At 39.2% G+C, this 19196-nt stretch overlaps 1 protein-coding gene across 1 annotated transcript in view; it reads left to right on the forward strand.

The window, feature by feature from the left end:
• The first annotated feature begins 12028 nt into the window (after positions 1–12028).
• The window catches only part of LOC129560936 (uncharacterized), a 131690-nt gene continuing 124522 nt past the window's right edge, over positions 12029–19196 (forward strand). Inside the window, exons 1-2 of the mRNA XM_088840758.1 lie at positions 12029–12432; positions 13266–13341. Of these exons, the coding sequence (XP_088696884.1) occupies positions 13303–13341 (39 nt within the window). The 5' untranslated portion in view covers positions 12029–12432; positions 13266–13302. The remainder of the gene's footprint in view (positions 12433–13265; positions 13342–19196) is intronic.

Below are 19196 nucleotides of genomic sequence, written 5' to 3' on the forward strand. Positions count from 1 at the left end.
TAGTTGAGTCTCATCCCCTCTCCGTCTCTTGAACCATCTCCTTTAGTCTCCCTTTGAAGTCTCATTTCGCCCTACCACAGACGCCCTATAGCCTTTTGTCCGTGGTCCTCTTCTTACTTACATGTTCTTCCACTGCCTCATGTAGATGGTTCCCTGCTTTCTGGATCTTGACCAGAAATGTTCTCGCTGCGCATAAGACATTAATCTGAATGTCCTACACAGACCTTAAAGTACTCAAAGCCACCCCCAAATCTACTCCCTTTAGTATTCCCAGTCTTACTGATGGGAATCAACATCACTCCTTATTGAAGCCCGTACGCTGTTTGATATTCCTTTATCTCTTTCACGTCCTATGTCTAGTCAGCCCCAAAGCTCTCTGGACTCTACCTTCTCATGATATTTTCCCAGTATACCATGCCATTAGCATCTTTCGTCTGAATCCCTGTATTAATCTTTTTGTTATTAACTATTTTTTGGTCTACCTTATTTCCCCTTTCCAATTTGCTCCTTCCAATGCTGCCAGAAGTACTGCAAAGTATTTACTTACCTGCTTAAAACTTTCACATGGTTTTCATTGCCTTCAAAATAAATTCGTTTGTCTGGTTCTTATCTTTCCCATTCTTATTTCTCAATACCCACCACCCCTGCCTTGTTTTTCATTTCATGTTTTGTTTCAGTAACTTAGTTTCATTATGCTAATCTTGGCCTTATTACAAACTCTTCTCACTTATCCAGCACCTGGAGGAGCTGTAAAGTGTGTTTACACCAAACACAAACTTTCAACTGTATCAGGAGCTTGTTTTTTTTGATCTAGTACATATACAGTCACAATAAACATGCATTTAGTGAAACAAAAAACTTACAGAAACAATATTTATTGTTATCATATATGATACTTTTGGTACTTTAAAATCAGTTCTATTTCATTTTTTAAAAATGTTGATTTTGGCCTCAGTGATACTGTGATTTATAAGAAATACATCATCTTTCAGTGATATATGTATTCTTGGTCTTTGTGTCATTTCTAGCTCACAGCTTTCAGAACACTTAAAATTTCCTAAGTATTGGGAATGATAAAGATGTCTTTTGTTATATGAATGAGGTCACCTTTGGAAGCACTTAAGGACTGCCATTGGCACCAGCCTCGAGATTAGAGGGTTGAGACCTCCTTTCCCCCCTTCCCACCCTCGCCATACCAGACCTCTGGGGAGCTGCAAGAGGTTCAATCAGTTGCCAATGGCTGATGATTTAATCAGCCTATGTGATGAAGCCTCCATAAAAGTACAAAAGGATAGGGTTCAGGAAGTTTCTGGGTTGGTGACCACATGGCAGTTTAGGAGCCTGGTGTAGCTGGAGAAGGCATGGAGCTCAGTGCCCTTTCCACCTATGTTGCCTTATGCATCTCTTCCATCTGGCTGTTAAGTAAAATGTTTCTTTGAGTTCTGTGAGCTGTTCAAGCAAATTAATAGAAAGCAGGGAGGGGGTTGTGGAAACCTTTAATTTATAACCAGTCAGTCAGAAGCACCGGTAAGAGCCTGGGCTTGCAACTGACTTCTGAAGTGGAGAACAGTTTTGTGAGACTGAGCCCTTTAATTGTGCAATCTGAATTGTTTGTTAATGTGGAGAAACCTACACACACACACACATACACACACACAGAAATTGGATCTAAGAAGCCTTTCAATCTCTAAGCTTATTTTACTGTCAAATGGAAACCACGGGCTTCCCTGGTGGCTCAGAGGTTAAAGCTTCTGCCTCCAATGTGGGAGACCCGGGTTCGATCCCTGGGTCGGGAAGATCCCCTGGAGAAGGAAACGGTAACCCACTCCAGTATTCTTGCCTGGAGAATCCCATGGATGGAGAAGCTTGGTAGGCTACAGTCCACGGGGTCGCATAGAGTCGGATACGACTGAGCAACGGAACAGAACAGAATGGAAACCACACATTAGAAATAAGATATATGGATATAACTTTGCAATCCCAGGTTATTGGGATAGGCTATCTGAGTAAGCATTGGAAGAAAGGGGAAGATCATGTGAGGTTGTGAGGTTTGGGGATGCCGTAGACATTTTAGGATCATCAAAAGAGCACCTGTAGATGGTGGGAGACAAATATGTGAAGTCCCAGCAAAATACAGACCAGAGATGCAGAGAAAACCTGAGTTCTTGGTGCTAAATCAATTTTGTCAGTTTCATGAGCCAGTATGTCTTTTTTAAAATGGGTTCCATATAAGTTCAGTTCAGTTCAGTTGCTCCATCATGTCCGACTCCTACAACCTCATGGACTGCAGCACACCACACTTCCCTATCCTTCACCATCTTCCAGAGTTTGCTCAAATTCACATCCACTGAGCCGGTGATGCCATCCAGTCATCTCATCCTCTGTCATTCCCTTCTCCTCCTGCCTTCCATGTCTTTTCCAATGAGTTGGCTTTTCACATCAGGTTGCCAGAGTATTGGAGTTTCAGCTTCAGCATCAGTCCTTCCAGTGAATATTCAGGATTGATTTCCTTTAGGATTGACTGGTTTGATTTCCTTGCAGTCCAAAGGACTGTCAAGAGTCTTTTCCAACACCACACTTCAAAAGCATCAATTATTCGGCACTCAGATTTCTTTATAGGCCAACTCTCACATCCATACATGACTACTGGAAAAACCATAGCCTTTTCTAGATGGACCTTTGTTGGCAGAGTAATGTCTCTGCTTTTTAATACACTGTGTAGGTTTGTCATAGCTTTTCTTCCAAGGAGCAAGTTGCTTTTAATTTCATGGCTGCAGTAGCCATCTGCAGTGATTTTGGAGCCCAAGAAAATGAAATCTGTCACAGTTTCCATTGTTTCCCCATCTGTTTGCCATGAAGTGATGGGACCGGATGCCATGATCTTAGTTTTTTGAATGTTGAGTTTTAAGCCAGCTTTTCCACTCTCCTCTTTCACTTTCATTAAGAGGCTCTTTAGTTCCTCTGCTTTCTGCCGTAAGTGTGGTGTCACCTGCATATCTGAGGTTATTGATATTTCTCCTGGCATTCTTGATTTCAGCTTGTGCTTCATCCAGCCTGGCATTTCACATTGATGTAGTCTGCATGTAAGTTGAATAAACAGGGTGACAATATACAGCCTTGACGTACTCCTTCCCCACTTTGGAACCAGTCTGTTGTTTCATGTCTGGTTCTAACTGTTGCTTCTTGACCTGCATACAGTTTTCTCAGGAGGCAGGTAATGTGGTCTGGTATTCTCATCTCTTGAAGAGTTTTCCACAGTTTATTGTGATCCACACAGTCAAAGGCTTTGGCCTAAGTGAAAATAACACCCAATTGTGGATGTGACTGGTGATGGAAGTAAAGTCCGATGCTGTAAAGAGCAGTATTGCATAGGAACCTGGAATGTTAGGCCCATGAATCAAAGTAAATTGGAAGCAGTCAAACAGGAGATGGCAAGAATGAACATTGACATTTTGGGAATCAGTGAAGTAGAATGGACCAGAATGGGCAAATTTAATTCAGATGACCATTATATCTGCTACTGTGGGCAAGAATCCCTTAGAAGAAATGGAGTAGCCCTCAGAGTCAACAAAAGAGTCTGAGATACAGTACTTGGGTACAACCTCAAAAATGACAGAATGATCTCTGTTTGTTTCCAAGGCAAACCACTCAATATTGCAGTAATCCAAGTCTACGCCCCAACCACTAATGCCGTAGAAGCTGAAGTCAAATGGTTGTATGAAGACCTACAAGACCTTCTAGAACTGGCACCAAAAAAAGATGTCTTTTTCATCATAGGGAACTGGAATGCAAAAGTCGGAAGTCAAGATATACTTGGAGTGACATGAAACTTTGGCCTTGGAGTACAAAATTAACCAGGGGAAAGGCTAACAGAGTTTTGCCAAGAGAATGCACTGGGTTCCAGGTATCATACTCCAAAATATCCTGGCTGAAACAAACTTTGACAGAGTGAGAGAGAGAATAGTTTTACTTTCACATTTATATTTTCTAAAGTGATTACTTACAATCTTTTCCAATTCTATCATAGTATTAGGATATAACAATGCTTTCCAGGCAACCCCTTTTAAAAATAACATAATGGAATACGTAGAAAATGATAGTATAAAATGGTGTTTGGGGGCAAAGTCTTTCTAAAAGTTCTAAAATTTTGGAATGGTAAAGGTATAGAAATTCCTTTGGTTTAAAGATATCAAAGATCATAGGGAAGCTTACTGGAAACTTGCTACTTTTTAAAAAAAGTGTTGAGGTAATTTAAAGTATTTCTTGGAAGTTGATTTCTGAGTATTTGTGAATAACCTCTCACATAGCATCAAGTACAAACAAATCTACCATTCAATGAATTCCTTATATAAAGTTTGAGAACTGGTTTGAGCCTTAAAATATTCTATAAATATTCTGTGTTTTGCTAAAACTACAAATTTACTAAGGTATTAGGAACTGTGGTGATTTGTATTATATTTATATAGCTTATTTCTATCAATTCATTTATTGATCATATAAATATCTGAGGTTTATGTATTCATATCTGGTAAACTTATGGTTTTCAGAACACTAGGGAATACAGTGTTTATTTCATTCAAGCCATAATTTATTGAAGTAAAATATTCTCCAGAAAATTGGATATGAGGAATATAAGAAAAGTTGCTGGTTGATGTATTGCTAACAATTAATGCAATTGTCAAAATTGCCTAACCTTAGGCATAAGAAGAACTTAGTGGAAAAGTCTTCCAACCTAGTAAATTTATTCAAATGCTCTAAATTAAACATATAGACATTTGTTATTGTTTCCCTTCCAATGAAATAAGTAATTGACAAATATTTTGAGCATTTGATATATTTCTGACTGTTTCAAACACAGTGGGATGTTAAAAGATATCTACTTTTTGCTTATGAGGAGGTTATGATCTATTTGCAAAAGCAGGTTATAAGTGTTAAACCAATGATACTCAGTTTTCAGACATGGGAACCACGTTCCACTGAAAATTCTGGAGTATTGGTGTGATGTAGTATTTCATGACCCCAAAGTTTATTAGAACTTTTTGAAGAACTTTAAGGTATAGATTATGATAGAACCGCATGTTATGAGGCTTGAGAGCTTTTTCTCAAGTGCCAGTCTGTTGGTACTGAGTCATTAAGTGGTCATGAACAGATATAGCATTAAGTGTTCTGTAAGTGAAGAGGAAGGAGAAGTAACCAATGTGGAAAACCCCACATGACTTTTTAATGGCTACAAGCTGGGTTAAAAGATGAGGACAAGAGAAACAGCAAGGGCTTTCCAGAACTTAGTTAGGAATGGTGAAATCAGTTGACTTTGCGAATGTTGTGACATATATGGAAGAGAATAGGTGGACTGTTTGGACCTCAGCTCACAGGAATGAAATAGAAGTACTGTGGGCCTTAGAAAGCATCACTACTAACAAAGCTAGTGGAGGTGATGGAATTCCAGTTGAGCTGTTTCAAGTCTTGAAAGATGATGCTGTGAAAGTGCGGCACTCAATATGCCAGCAGATTTGGAAAACTCAGCAGTGGCCACAGGACTGGAAGAGGTCAGTCTTCATTCCAATCCCAAAGAAAGGCAATGCCAAAGAATGCTCAAACTACCGCACAATTGCACTCATCTCACGTGCTAGTAAAGTCATGCTCAAAATTCTCCAAGCCAGGCTTCAGCAGTATGTGAACCGTGAACTCCCAGATGTTCAAGCAGGTTTTAGAAAAGGCAGAGGCACCAGAGATCAAATTGCCAACATCCGCTGGATCATGGAGAAAGCAAGAGAGTTTCAGAAAAACATCTATTTCTGCTTCATTGACTATGCCAAAGCCTTTGACTGTGTCGATCACAATAAACTGTGGAACATTCTGAAAGAGATGGGAATCCCAGACCACCTGACCCGACTCTTGAGAAACCTGTATGCAGGTCAGGAAGCCACAGTTAGAACTGTACATGAAACAACAGACTGGTTCCAAATAGGAAAAGGTGTACGTCAAGGTTGTATATTGTCACCTTGCTTATTTAACTTCTATGCAGAGTACATCATGAGGTACGCTGGGCTGGAAGAAGCACAAGCTGGAATCAAGATTGCTGGGAGAAATATCAATAACCTCAGATATGCAGATGACACTACCCTTATGGCAGAAAGTGAAGAGGAACTCAAAAGCCTCTTGATGAAAGTGAAAGAGGAGAGTGAAAAGGTTGGCTTGAAGCTCAACATTCAGAAAACAAAGATCATGGCATCTAGTCCCATCACTTCATGGGAAATAGATGGAAAAACAGTGGAAACAGTGTCAGACTTTAATTTTGGGGGCTCCAAAATCACTGCAGATGCTGATTGCAGCCATGAAATTAAAAGACGCTTGCTCCTTGGAAGGAAAGTTATGACCAACCTTGATAGTATATTAAAAAGCAGAGACATTACTTTGCCAGCCAAGGTCCGTCTAGTCAAGGCAATGGTTTTTCCCGTGGTCATGTATGGATGTGAGAATTGGACTGTGAAGAAAGCTGATCACTGAAGAATTGATGCTTTTGAACTGTGGTGTTGGAGAAGACTCTTGAGAGTCCCCTTATACTGCAAGGAGATCCAACCAGTCCATTCTAAAGGAGATCAATCCTGGATGTTCATTGGAGGGACTGATGCTAAAGCTGAAACTGCAATACTTTGGCCACCTCATGTGACAAGTTGACTCACTGGAAAAGACTCTGATGCTGGGAAAGGTTGGGGGCGGGAGGAGAAGGGGACGACGGAGAATGAGATGGCTGGATGGCATCACCGACTCTGTGGACATGAGTTTGAGTGTACTCCGGGAGTTGGTAATGGCCAGGGAGGCCTGGCGTGCTGTGATTCATGGGGTCGCGGAGAGTCGGACACGACTGAGCGACTGAACTGAACTGAACTGAAGGAAGGAACTACAGTGTAGGGACTGCAATCCTAATGTCTTTCTTTTACTATAATGTTAAATACTTCAGTTTTAGTTTTAGTCCTTTAGTCCTTGAGTCTTTAGAACACATATGGCAATGCCATGGACTGTAGCCCATCAGGCTCCTCTGTTTATGGAATTCTCCAGGCAAGAATACTGGAGTGGGTTGCCATTCCCTTCAGAGGTTCTTCCCAACCCAGAGATCAAACCCAGGTCTTCTGCGTTGCAGTCAGACACTTTACTGTCTTGAGCCATATATGTGTGTATGCGCATATATATATATACTGCTTTATAATAATTTTCAGAGCTTAGAAAATGTTAAGAATACACTTGAAAATTTATAAGGAATGATTAAGAGAGTCTCAAAAGTCAGGGTTAGTAATGCTGAAATTATTGTTATGCTTCTGTTTCTCCTCTGGCCTTAGTAATAGTGTTAGTTGCTCAGATATATCCGACTCTTTGCGACCCCACAGACTGTAGCCCATCAGGCTCCTCTGTCCATGGGATTCTCCAAGCAAGAATGCTCGGGTGGATTGCCATTCCCTTCTCCAGGGAATCTTCCCAACCCAGGGATCAAACCCAGGTCTCCTGCATTGCAAGCATCTCTGGCCTTAAGTAGTATCTATTATTTTTTCTGTCTACAGCCTGCAAAGCACCAGGAATATGAAAAAACAGAAAGCACAACAAACATTTGTTGAATTAATGCATCTTTCCTGAGAGCAGAAATTGTATTTCTTCTTTTTTTGTCATTCTCCATGACTCCTATATGGTGTTTTGCATGCGGTAGACTAACTATAAAGTGTTGAAAATGTTTATATTATTGAGAAACAAGCATGACTGAAGCCAGTATTACTTGGTCAAACTGTCTTATGCATTCTTTCATTCATTCAGCCGTTCAGTCATGGGCACATTCACAGGAACTGTACTAAGGACTAGTAGTCTGATGGTGATTTTATGCCTCCCCTGGTGGATCAGTGGTAAGGAATCTGCCTGCCAAGGCAGGAGATGTGGGTTTGATCCCTGGGTTGGGAAGATCACTTGGAGAAGTAAATGGCAACACACTCCAGTATTCTTGCCTGGAAAATTCCATGGACAGAGGGGGCTAGCTGGTTACAGTCCATGAGGTTGCAAAGAGTTGGATATGACTTAGCGACTAAACAGGCTGTCCACCTCTTACTGTTGCTTCAACTCCTAACTTTCTTGTCACTTTGTTTAGCATTCCAGACTAGTTAGGTGCTTATCCTTTCATAACCATTTTCTAGCTGTATGGTAATTTGTTTGTATCTGTTACCAGATAGGGATCAATAAGAGCAGAATTGAGTCATTCACATCTTGGTCCTTAGTGCCCTTGTTTATAGGTGTCACTTGAGGGAATTTTGTTGAGTAAATGTTTGTGGCTCAGAGGTTAAAGCGTCTGCCTCCAATGTGGGAGACCCGGGTTCGATCCCTGGGTCGGGAAGATCCCCTGGAGAAGGAAACGGTAACCCACTCCAGTATTCTTGCCTGGAGAATCCCATGGACAGAGAAGCCTGGTAGGCTACAGTCCACGGGGTCACAAAGAGTCGGACACGACTGAGTGATGGAACAGAACAGAACAGAAATGTTTGTAAAACAAATATAATCTTTAATGATGATATTGTCAGATATATGACTTTGGTAATTTGGCTTTTAAGTGTTGTGTTAGGAAAATTGAAAAAAACTGCCAGTTATAAGTTTGGAGACAAAGTATGCACTAATAAGAAAGAATAATTATAAACACAGAAATTTGATAAGCTATATGATAAAATGTACATAACCATTAATAAACTATTCATATCATACTAGACTATTTGCATTTTTATTGTGACAAACTTACTGTGTATCTAATAATGAAAACAGTTGTTAATGAAAGTGCTCAGTCACTCAGTTGTGTCAGATTCTTTTAGTATATTCATCAAAAATTATGTAAAACATGAAATGTACATTTGAGTATATCTTGAGCTGTTTGTTGTTTAATCACTAAGTTGTATCCAATGGACTGTAGTCCTATGGACTGTAGTCTGCCAAGCTTCTCTGCCCCTGGAATTTTCTAGCAAGAATACTGAAATGGGGTGCCATTTCCTGCTCCAGAGGATCATCCCAGTCCAGGGATCAAACACACATCTCTTGGGTCTCCTTCATTGGCAGGTGGATTCTTTACCACTAGTGCCACCTGGGAAGCCTAATTGTTAATGAAAAGTGAAAGTGTGACTATAGCCATGGACTGTAGCCTGCCTGGCTCCTCTGTCTATGGAATTCTCCAGGCAAGAACACCGGAGTGGGTTGCCATTTCCTTCTCCAGGAGATCTTCCCAACCCAGGGATTGAACCCGGATCTCCTGCATTGCAGGCAGATCTAACTGAGCCACTAGGGAAGCCCTTAACTGTTAATGAAAGGGTGATATTTATTCAATGTTTAAATAAATAATGACTGTCTCTTTAAACAACCAAATTAAATAACACTCAAAATTTCTTTTTGACACTCTCAAATCAAATAAGTAACAATTATTATCTCTAGATTGGAAGTAGAGACTGATGAGATTTAAAATATTTTTTAAAAACTTAGCAATGTTTTTTGTAACAAATAAAATGGAACTCACTAGTATGTCCTTATTTATTTGATTGTGAGCTTTCAGTCCCCACCAGAACTTTTTGAGAAAAAATAGAATCTATATGTAAGGTAAAGTTTACTTTGTAATCACACATGTGCCTTTACGTGTTTGGAGGTTAGAGACAACTCACAAGTCTTGGATTGGGTGAAGGCAATGATGTCATTTCATCCTCAGAACACTATTTGGAAGAGAAGTTGAAACAAATGCAAAATGAGGGGGAAGGCTTAGCACAAGTGGATTTTTGTCTCATGAGATTTGCTGAAATGTATTATTTTTCCTAGAAATGCCTTAGGCCCAGCTTGTGCTTGTTTTAATTTTCTCCATATCCTTCGCAGGTAACTTTGCATATTAGTAAGTATGAATTGACTTGAACTGAATTTAGCTTGTTTGGACCCACCTGCTCTTGAGTCAATTGGCATCCCAAAGGCATGAGGATAGAGCATTCCTTTCCAATAATTAATCTGTGGAACAATTTCCCACTCTATATAACTCCTGGAATTCTCACAAATAGTCACAAAAGATGAAAAACAGCTGGATATTAAAGCAGGACATTACAGACTCAATAAGCCAACCTTATCAGCTTTCTTTTCCCTTCACTCCAAAGTATCAGAAGTGACAATTTCAGGAATTATGCATAAACTCAAAGCCACATCCTACTCTTAAATTCTTGGCCTTATTTGGGTCAAGATTTTGCTTCTTTTTTAATTCCAAATGTCCTTTATTTCCTTTTGAATTATTATTATTTCTAACAAATCTTTTGGTCTTTTATTTTTGGCTATGCTGGGTCTTCACTGCTGCTCACAGGCTTTCTCTAGTTGCAACGAGAGGTGGCTACTCTTCATTGTGGTTCACAGGCCTCTCATTGTGGTGGCTTCTCTTGTTGTGGAGCACTGTCTCTAGGCACTCTGGCTCAGTGGTTGCAGCTTGCAGACTCTAGAGCACAGGCTCAGTAGTTGTGGCACACAGGCTTAGTTGCTATGTGGCATGTGGAATCTTCCCAGACCAGGGATCAAAGCTGTGTCCCCTGAATTGGCAGGAGGACTTCTATCCACTACTCCACCAGGGAAGTCCAAGAATTTGTCTTTTATGTGGTGTGTTTACATATGGATGAAAGTAGTGAAGTCATTTTCATTGAGAGCATTACCAATTAGAGTCTGAAGGCTATGAAGGCGGTGATTGCTATTATCATTCAATCAAGAGAAACAACAATTGATTTAGAAGGTGAATGGTAAAACAATATAGTCAGTGTTTCATGAATGTATTCACACACTGCTGTATTCAAAATGGATAGCCAACAAGGACCTATGTAGTACAGAACATGGAACTCTGCTGAATGTTATGTGGCAGACTGGTTGGAGGGGGCTTGTTGGGGAGAATGGATACATGTATATGTATGGCTGAGTTCTTTTGATGTTCACCTGAAACTATCACAACATTGTTAACTGATTATTTGTTGTTGTTATTCAGTTACTAAATCGTGTCTGACTCTTTGCGACCTCACAGACTGCAGCATGTCAGGCCTCCCTGTCCCTCACTATCTTCTGGAGTTTGCCCAAGTTCATATGCATTGAGTCAGTGATGCTCTCCAACCATCTCATCCTCTGATACTCCAAAATAAAATGTTTTTTTATAATGTTATTTTATTAAGGAAAAAATAAGTTTAAAAAAGACCTAGGAATAACCTCAGATATGCAGATGACACCACCCTAATGGCAGAAAGTGAAGAGGTACTCAAAAGCCTCTTGATGAAAGTGAAAGAGGAGAGTGAAAAGGTTGGCTTGAAGCTCAACATTCAGAAAACAAAGATCATGGCATCTGGTCCCATCACTTCATGGGAAAAAGTGGAAACAGTGTCAGACTTTATTTTTTTGGGCTCCAAAATCACTGCGGATGCTGATTGCAGCCATGAAATTAAAAGACGCTTACTCTTTGGAAGGAAAGTTATGACCAGCCTAGATAGCATATTAAAAAGCAGAGACATTACTTTGCCAACAAGGGTCCGTCTAGTCAAGGCTATGGTTTTTCCAGTGGTCATGTATGGATGTGAGAGTTGGACTGTGAAGAAAGCTGATTGCTGAAGAATTGATGCTTTTGAACCGTGGTGCTGGAGAAGACTCTTGAGAGTCCCTTGGACTGCAAGGAGTTCCAACCAGTCCATCCTAAAGGAGATCAGGCCTGGGTGTTCATTGGAAGGACTGATGCTAAAGTTGAAACTGGAATACTTTGGCCACCTCATGCGACGAGTTGACTCATTGGAAAAGACTCTGATGCTGGGAGGGATTGGGGGTGGGAGGAGAAGGGGACTACAGAGAATGAGATGGCTGGATGGCATCACCGACTCGATGGACATGAGTTTGAGTGAACTCCGGAAGTTAGTGATGGACAGGGAGGCCTGGCGTGCTGTGATTCATGGGGTCGCAAAGAGTTGGACACGACTGAGCGACTGAACTGAACTGAGGACATTAAATAAAAAGTAAACCCAACTAAAAATTGGTAGTTTTTAAATTTTATACTCATATAATTTGTGGACTAATTCTTGATGCATATGATTAGCCATAACTTGAAAAACAAATGCAAAGATAAAATTTCCACCTCCATTCCCTAATCCCAAAGAAGTTGAAAACTAATTTACACATTTTACTGGGTTGACTTATTTAAAGCATAGCTACCCTAAACAGTTATAAATTTCTACATATATAGGTGTTAGCAGATATTTTTATATGGGCAAATCCTGAATAGGAGGAAAAAGTAATTTCAACTTTGGGCATACAACTAGCAAATTTAAGAATAGGAGTTTTCTTTTTAGCTTTTCCTGAGAATAACACCATGACCTTTGATTTCAGGTAGCAAGATGAAGTGACTGCTAGAGGCAGACTTCCTTTGTGAAAAAGGTATGGTGTTGAAGAAAGGAACAGTCCTCATGGAAAGCCTAGCATAAGATCACATATCGACCAAAATCTTACTGTTTAGTGTTTCCACTTATAGGCTAGATTTTACTCAACATCAATAGATAAAAAATATGTGCTTTTAATTTCAGCTTCTTTTTTTTCTGAAAAATAAAAGGCAAAGCATCTATCCTATAAGATGAATCAACTTAAATAGTGTTTGCTAAGTACTGTATCTTCTAACTCTGGCCTCTCTTGAGTTTATTTAATGTGGTTCATCTTCAGGAAGTTGCAGAGTAATGAAGAGTCATGCAGGAAGTAGTGACAACTTTAGTGTTATCTTTAGGAAAAGTTCCATGAAACAAAGGAAGCCATTTTTAAACTGTCTTAGAATAGGTTTTTTTTAAAGCTAGTTTAGGATCGTATAATAAAACATGCCTATTATTTACAGTTATTCGTTTAATAATAATAATTTTCACATGTGTTTTGCTGATTAACAGTACTATTGATATGATTCCCTAAAAGTCTCATGAGTTTTATGTAAAGTTGTTAGATTTGTTTTTTTTTTTTTCTCTCTTAAAGCTTGGAATAGATATTTAAAGACTTGTGCAAAGCCACATAAACCAGTTAGTGGCAGAACTGTGTTAAGGGCAGGTTTACTGACTTTAGCTCTATCTCCATTGTTTTGTTTTTTTTCTCATTACTTCATCCTATTTTATTTAATTTACTGTGGGAAAATATATTCTGAGAAAAATAAACATAAATGGAAAAGAGTAATGTGAATTCTGACTTACGGATGTTGTTTTAGTAATCATCATCTTGGTTTATTTCATTCCCAGGCTGTTAATGTCCTGCAGTGGATGCTGACATATAGCAATGTGGTTCCAGACTTGGGCTCAGGAGGCAGGTGTTTGGGTAGGGCTGGTTCTTCTCCTCACTAAATGTGAAAGTTTATGTCTCCGCTGCTCCTTTGGAAAATGGAGAGTGTAGCAAACCCTACCTTTGGGGTAGATTGTGAGAATTCAGTGAAGTATTGTTTATTTAAAGTGTTTGTAATAGTGTTGATGTATATAGTAAATGCTCCCCAAATGTTAAATACTATTATATTTAGTTTAATTATTAATATTATCAAGGAAAATGAAAGATTTATTTTCCCCAATCAAAATACTAAAAAATCCGGCACCAGGAGAAATTCAGTTTTGGAAAAAGTGCTTCTCAGTGCACCAGTGATCTTGCTCATAAGCATTGTTAGCTCATAGTTCAGTTCAGTTCAGTTCAGTCGCTCAGTCATGTCCGACTCTCCGCGACCCCCTGAATCACAGCACGCCAGGCCTCCCTGTCTATCACCAACTCCTGGAGTTCACTAACTCATGTCCATCGAGTCGGTGATACCATCCAGCCATCTCATTCTCTGTCGTCCCCTTCTCCTCCCGCCCCCAATCCTTCCCAGCATCAGAGTCTTTACCAGTGTAAGGGCCAGTAAATGAGAAACAGAAGAATAATGTTTTCAATTTGTAAAAATTTCATAAGTGAGGTTAATTAGAAGCTTAGTTACTAAATTAAATTATCATGCTTTGAAATTCAGGCTTTATTCTGAAAAAAAAATTGTTAAATAGACTAAGAAGTCCCTTTAGATGTGGCATTAGTCCTCAGGATAGAAACTTTATGATGATTTCTAGGTAAGTGAATTTAAGACGTGGATTAAATATTCACTAAGTATGTGAGTTTAAAAGTTATGAAAGTCTTGAGAATTTGTCTTAGAAAATCTGCTAAAAGTAAGTACCATAAAAGTAATAGTTTAATTTTTGGCTCTGATTATAGAAATTGGCAGCTTCTTTTTTTCTCATCCAGTTTAATATATATAAATAGTAAAGTTGGAAAAATATTTTTGATCATGTGGTCTTAAGCTTTACAAAATTCTAACCATAGCACCTTATTGCACAAATGGAATCTATAAAACCCAAAAAGAGCACCTGTGGTGTTGTAAGAATGGGGGGCTAGAGCTGGACTCACTGTTTCTGCAAAACTCACCACTCCTGCAAAACTCACCACTCCTGCAAAACTCATGAGTGTACCTCTTCTGTTTGTGTTGTTGAACTTCCCTGATCAGGGTTTGAACATGCATGCCCTGAAGAGGAAGCATAGCCTTAGCCACTGGACCATTGGGGAAGTCCCACGTACCTCTCCTTTAACTGGTGAGAAAACTGACTCCATAGACAGTGTGTGCCTTGCTCAAAGACATTCCCAGACGGACAGTGGCAGAGCCAGTTCTTGAATAAATATCTTCTCCTCTTCTGCTCTTTTGATTGTACCATATATCCTTCCTAGTAAATAATCTATAAATTAGAGCCCTTTAACAATCCAGATTCTTTAATCTTCTCCACTCTTATTATAGAGGTATACCTGACAGAAAGTCCATTTAGCTTGATATCAGCATGATGGGCATGCCCTTGGATCAGTGCAAATCCTCCCAATGTTTAACTGATTAACTCATTATTCATCTGTTGATCACCTGCTCTGTGGACCTACTAGGCACCATGTTACTCCCTGGGAATATCAAGCTGATGACAATGTCATCATTTCCTTCATAGGTATAAGAGAAATATATAGAGAGATACATAAACAAATGCTATGTATCTTGAAGTGGCTTAACTAGAAAGTAAAAATTGTGTGAAAATGTCAATTCTTTAAACATTAAATATTTGTCATTATATAACGCTCTTTTCATGGTAAATGAAATACTTATATACTAGAATGGCAGGATATTAACTACTTTTTATTTAGACTTAAAATATTGTTTATTTATTTGGCTGCATTGGAGTCTTATTGTGACACATAGGATTTTTGTTGTGGTGCACAGATTCTCTAGTTGTGGTGACTTGGCTCACTCATTGCTACTTTCCAGAAGCCTTCTAAATATGAATCCTTCAATGTCTTTGGGAAATGGGAAAAGACAATAGTTTTAGAAATTTCTGCTGACCTTAAAAAAGAGAAGATGAATACCTGTAGGTGGTTTGACAATTGACAAGCTCAGGAAAATGTTCTTGGGAATGTGCAATAATGGTTTGTTCAGATTAGATGACATCCTGAATCAGAAAGGGCTTTTGCAGATCCACAGTTATTTCAGCTGTCAACCCACAGGATGCCAAGCACTAAAGCATGTTCTGTGAGTGTCAATGTCATGGGAGACAATTTTTGGAGTGAGTCTCACATTTCTCTGTCTTGTGAGCAGAAAAAATAACTGTTCCATTCTATTATTTCCAGACTGTTTGTATAGTGAACAGCCTTTAAAAATGGAGATAATATCTCCCTTCAGAGCAAAGAGCAGGCATGCTTACTGCCCAGTATAAAAGATTCAGGTTCCCTAAACTCAGGGTCCCTCTCCTATAAAGCTTACTATATATGTCCAGGTGTCACCTGACCTTCTATACTGATCTTCTGGCTACCATTAGTGCTAAGAGGAATAAAGTCAGTTGTCTCTGATGCAAGCATGTCACATCTTCTTCCAGCACCTGTAAAAGTGTGTATGACAGGCTCAATGTTAGTTTGCAGATAGCCTTCACAGCACAGTTCTGGCAGCTGACAAGCCATCTCTTCCCTCTTCTAATCTCTGGTCTAGTGCAAAAAAAAAAAAAAAAAGCACACGACATTTTGGGTCCATGAATATGGTTTCCTGAGTTGTGTATTTTTAGCAGGATGATTCTGGCATCTCAGAATGCACATTGTTTGTGGAAACCAGATATGTAGTTGGTGGAGACTAATCAGCCAACCATGACACTGCAGAGAATTTAAAGACTTTTAGATAATTCACTTCTGCTCCTCTGCTGCAGACTTCATTCTCTTTAAGACCAGCCTTAAGCAAACCTGGGATATAGGTCTTTGGTCTGAGGAACTGTTTTTACTTTTTCCTTTCATTGCTTAACATATTTAGAAATTATCCTCACTGTTCCTCACTGGGCTGGATTTTCATCCTTAAGTGTGTACTAGGCTTCCATTTCTGAATACACTTGAAATGAATTCCATTTCATTTTTGGATGATAATTCTTGATATTATCATGAATGATTGACATTAATAAAACAAACCATTTCTGATGAGATTTAAGATCATTTAAGATGTGGATTTTTTTTTCTATAATATTGTAGATTAAGTAGGGGCCAGTTATGGATAAAAAAGTTCTCCAACCTTGGCATCTCCTCTCATGAAAGGTTAATACAGTTTTCTAAGATTTAATGATGCCCAAAGACTGAGGTTCAGTTCTGTACATGACTCACTTTGTTTATATTCACTGTCTTCAGAGTTTGTTTTTTTGTGCCATGTCACGTACCATGTGAAATCTTATTAATAGTTTCCCAATCAGGGATTGAACCTGTGCTCCCTGCAGAGAAAGTATGGAGTCCCAACCAACCAGGGAAATTCTTGTCTTCAAGGTCTGGACCTCAGTTTGGTCCCATTAACTTATGGTTCACTTATTCTTCCACAGTTCTACCCTCTCCCTTCCAACCTCTCAATAAGTCACCCACTTGATTCTGGGAGCTGGTCAACCCTGATGCTGTGCAGAAGCTCAATAAACATTTGTAGAATGAGTCAATGAAGGTATTGGGTCTTTTTTATTTGAGTCTTTAACCAGTACTCTTCAGTATAACCAGTTCCTTGATTTCCAATAAAATAATACATGGAAAGAGTGGTAATAATGCCACAAATCATATGATAATAACAACATTGGCCAAGAGCTTACGATACTGTGCCAAATGCTTTAGATATTAATATATAGCCTTACTTAATCTCCACAGAGTTACTGTATTATTATCAATACATCAAGTATTTATTTTACAGATTTAAAAAATGGACACAACAGAAAAAGTTTGTAATTTTTCTAAAGTCACACAGTGACAGAACTGAGATTCTTTTCTACCTTCCAAAAGAGCCAGGGGTATCTGGTGCATATATTCTATGGTTGAAGAGGAGAACTGAACTTTTACTTTTGGCCAAGGCTGATATAAATCAGCCATAAAATTGTCTTCTTTGTCACAGTATCAGGTAAAAGAGCCAAACTAGAAAAGCTGACCATCGTTGAAAGCAAGCTGTGCCTATTCTCACCCAACTACTCATTTACACAGCTCTCTCGCATATTAGTTGGATGATTAAAAAGAATCAAAATTTCCCCATGAAAATTTCTATGGTACACTCCATGGTGGTGTACTTCTGGCTATCATGAAAGGTATTTTCATTTTTCCTTTGCCTTATCAGAATTCTTCCTGACTGAGTGGCCTGTGGCACAAACTTACTTTCCCAGCTCTATTATGTCAATGGGTGCTGAATAATTTATTTCATATTATTTGAGGTCTTGTGCGTATTATTAGAATGAGAGGAAACCATGAAAATTATGGGTTCCTCGTTCACTACTTTAACAAATATTTACTGAGGGCCAACAAAAACCATAAGACACAGTCCTCGCCTCCTCAGACTTGGTTGTTGGTTTGGTTTGCATTGTTTATATCAAAGAGCCTTGCAAATAAATATAAAAATAAAGCTGGGATAGGTACTTAGAAGGAGAGTACATAATAGTACCACTGTAAGCATTAGGGGGAGTGGATCAAGTTGGGGAGGTCAAGTAGTGTCTTTCTGAAGAAATGAAGGCTGAGCCAAGGTCAGGTACAGTTGTTACCCAGATGAAAGGAGACCAGCGATGGGGAAATGAAACAGCACAGTATAATTCAGCTCACTGAGTATTTGCAGAATGCCCACCAGACATTATGCTTAGATGTTGGGAAATGAAAAATGAATGAGACATGGTTTTTGCCCCGGTAAATAACTCACTATCAGGGTTTCATCTTCAGGTAGTTGAGAAATTAGGAGAGTTACATTGTTTGTGATTTTTTGGCTTTTCTGTGTAGTTTGAGTTTCCTTTGTTGTCAGAATTCCCTCAGCTAGGCAAGTCCTTCTCAGGAAAACGAACATAGTTTTTTGTCATGGAATCAAGGTTTATGAATATACAAAGTCTTCTAGTTCAAGTCCAGCAATTCTATTCTAGGTTTTACCATCTATTGAAGGTGGCCTCACAATGGAGCACAGGCCAGTTTCAGAGCCTGCCCACAGCACAGTTCCAGGAAGGAAGCCTGACTGCCACCAAACAAGAAACCCATTATTTCTTTATCTCTCTTTTTTAACCATTAACTCAATTACTCAACTGAGTAAAATTGCTCAGTAATTAATCCAGCCATAGAAACAATGAATAAACACACTGTATATGCACTTGATTAATCTGTTTTCATGTTAAGTGCCACTCACATCTGGAGTACAAACTCCTCAGGACACACAAGTCACACACATATGAAAGTCAAGGGTGTAAACAAGGGGGAGAGGCAGCAACTGTGGAAAAAGGGAGATTGCCCAAAACCACAGAAACAGGATGAAATAGCACACTCCAGGGCTGGATCTCTGCCCCAGGCTGTGGGACATGTCCTCATTCGTGGTACCCACCAAGAGCACATTCTGGGCCTGCCATCTTGCTCTCGGCAAAGAGCTAGGCCCTCTCATCGTCTTTGAGACTGTGGTTCTGGCCTAGCTCCCTATTCCAGAATCTATGGGCTCTTTCCCTGCTTGGCTTCACACCCTAGTCTTGGAGGAGAACTTTCTCCAGGGCCACTTCTGAGCAATGTGCCTCTGCTCTTCTGTTTGATCTTTTTTTTTTTTTAATTTAAAAAATTTTTTTAAGTCTTTTAATTTATTTATTTTAATTGGAGGCTAATTACTTTACATTATTGTATTG

This window comes from Moschus berezovskii, chromosome 10, assembly GCF_049115385.1.
Source record: "Moschus berezovskii isolate FMDL1 chromosome 10, NW_MosBer_1.0, whole genome shotgun sequence".
NCBI lineage: Eukaryota > Metazoa > Chordata > Mammalia > Artiodactyla > Moschidae > Moschus > Moschus berezovskii.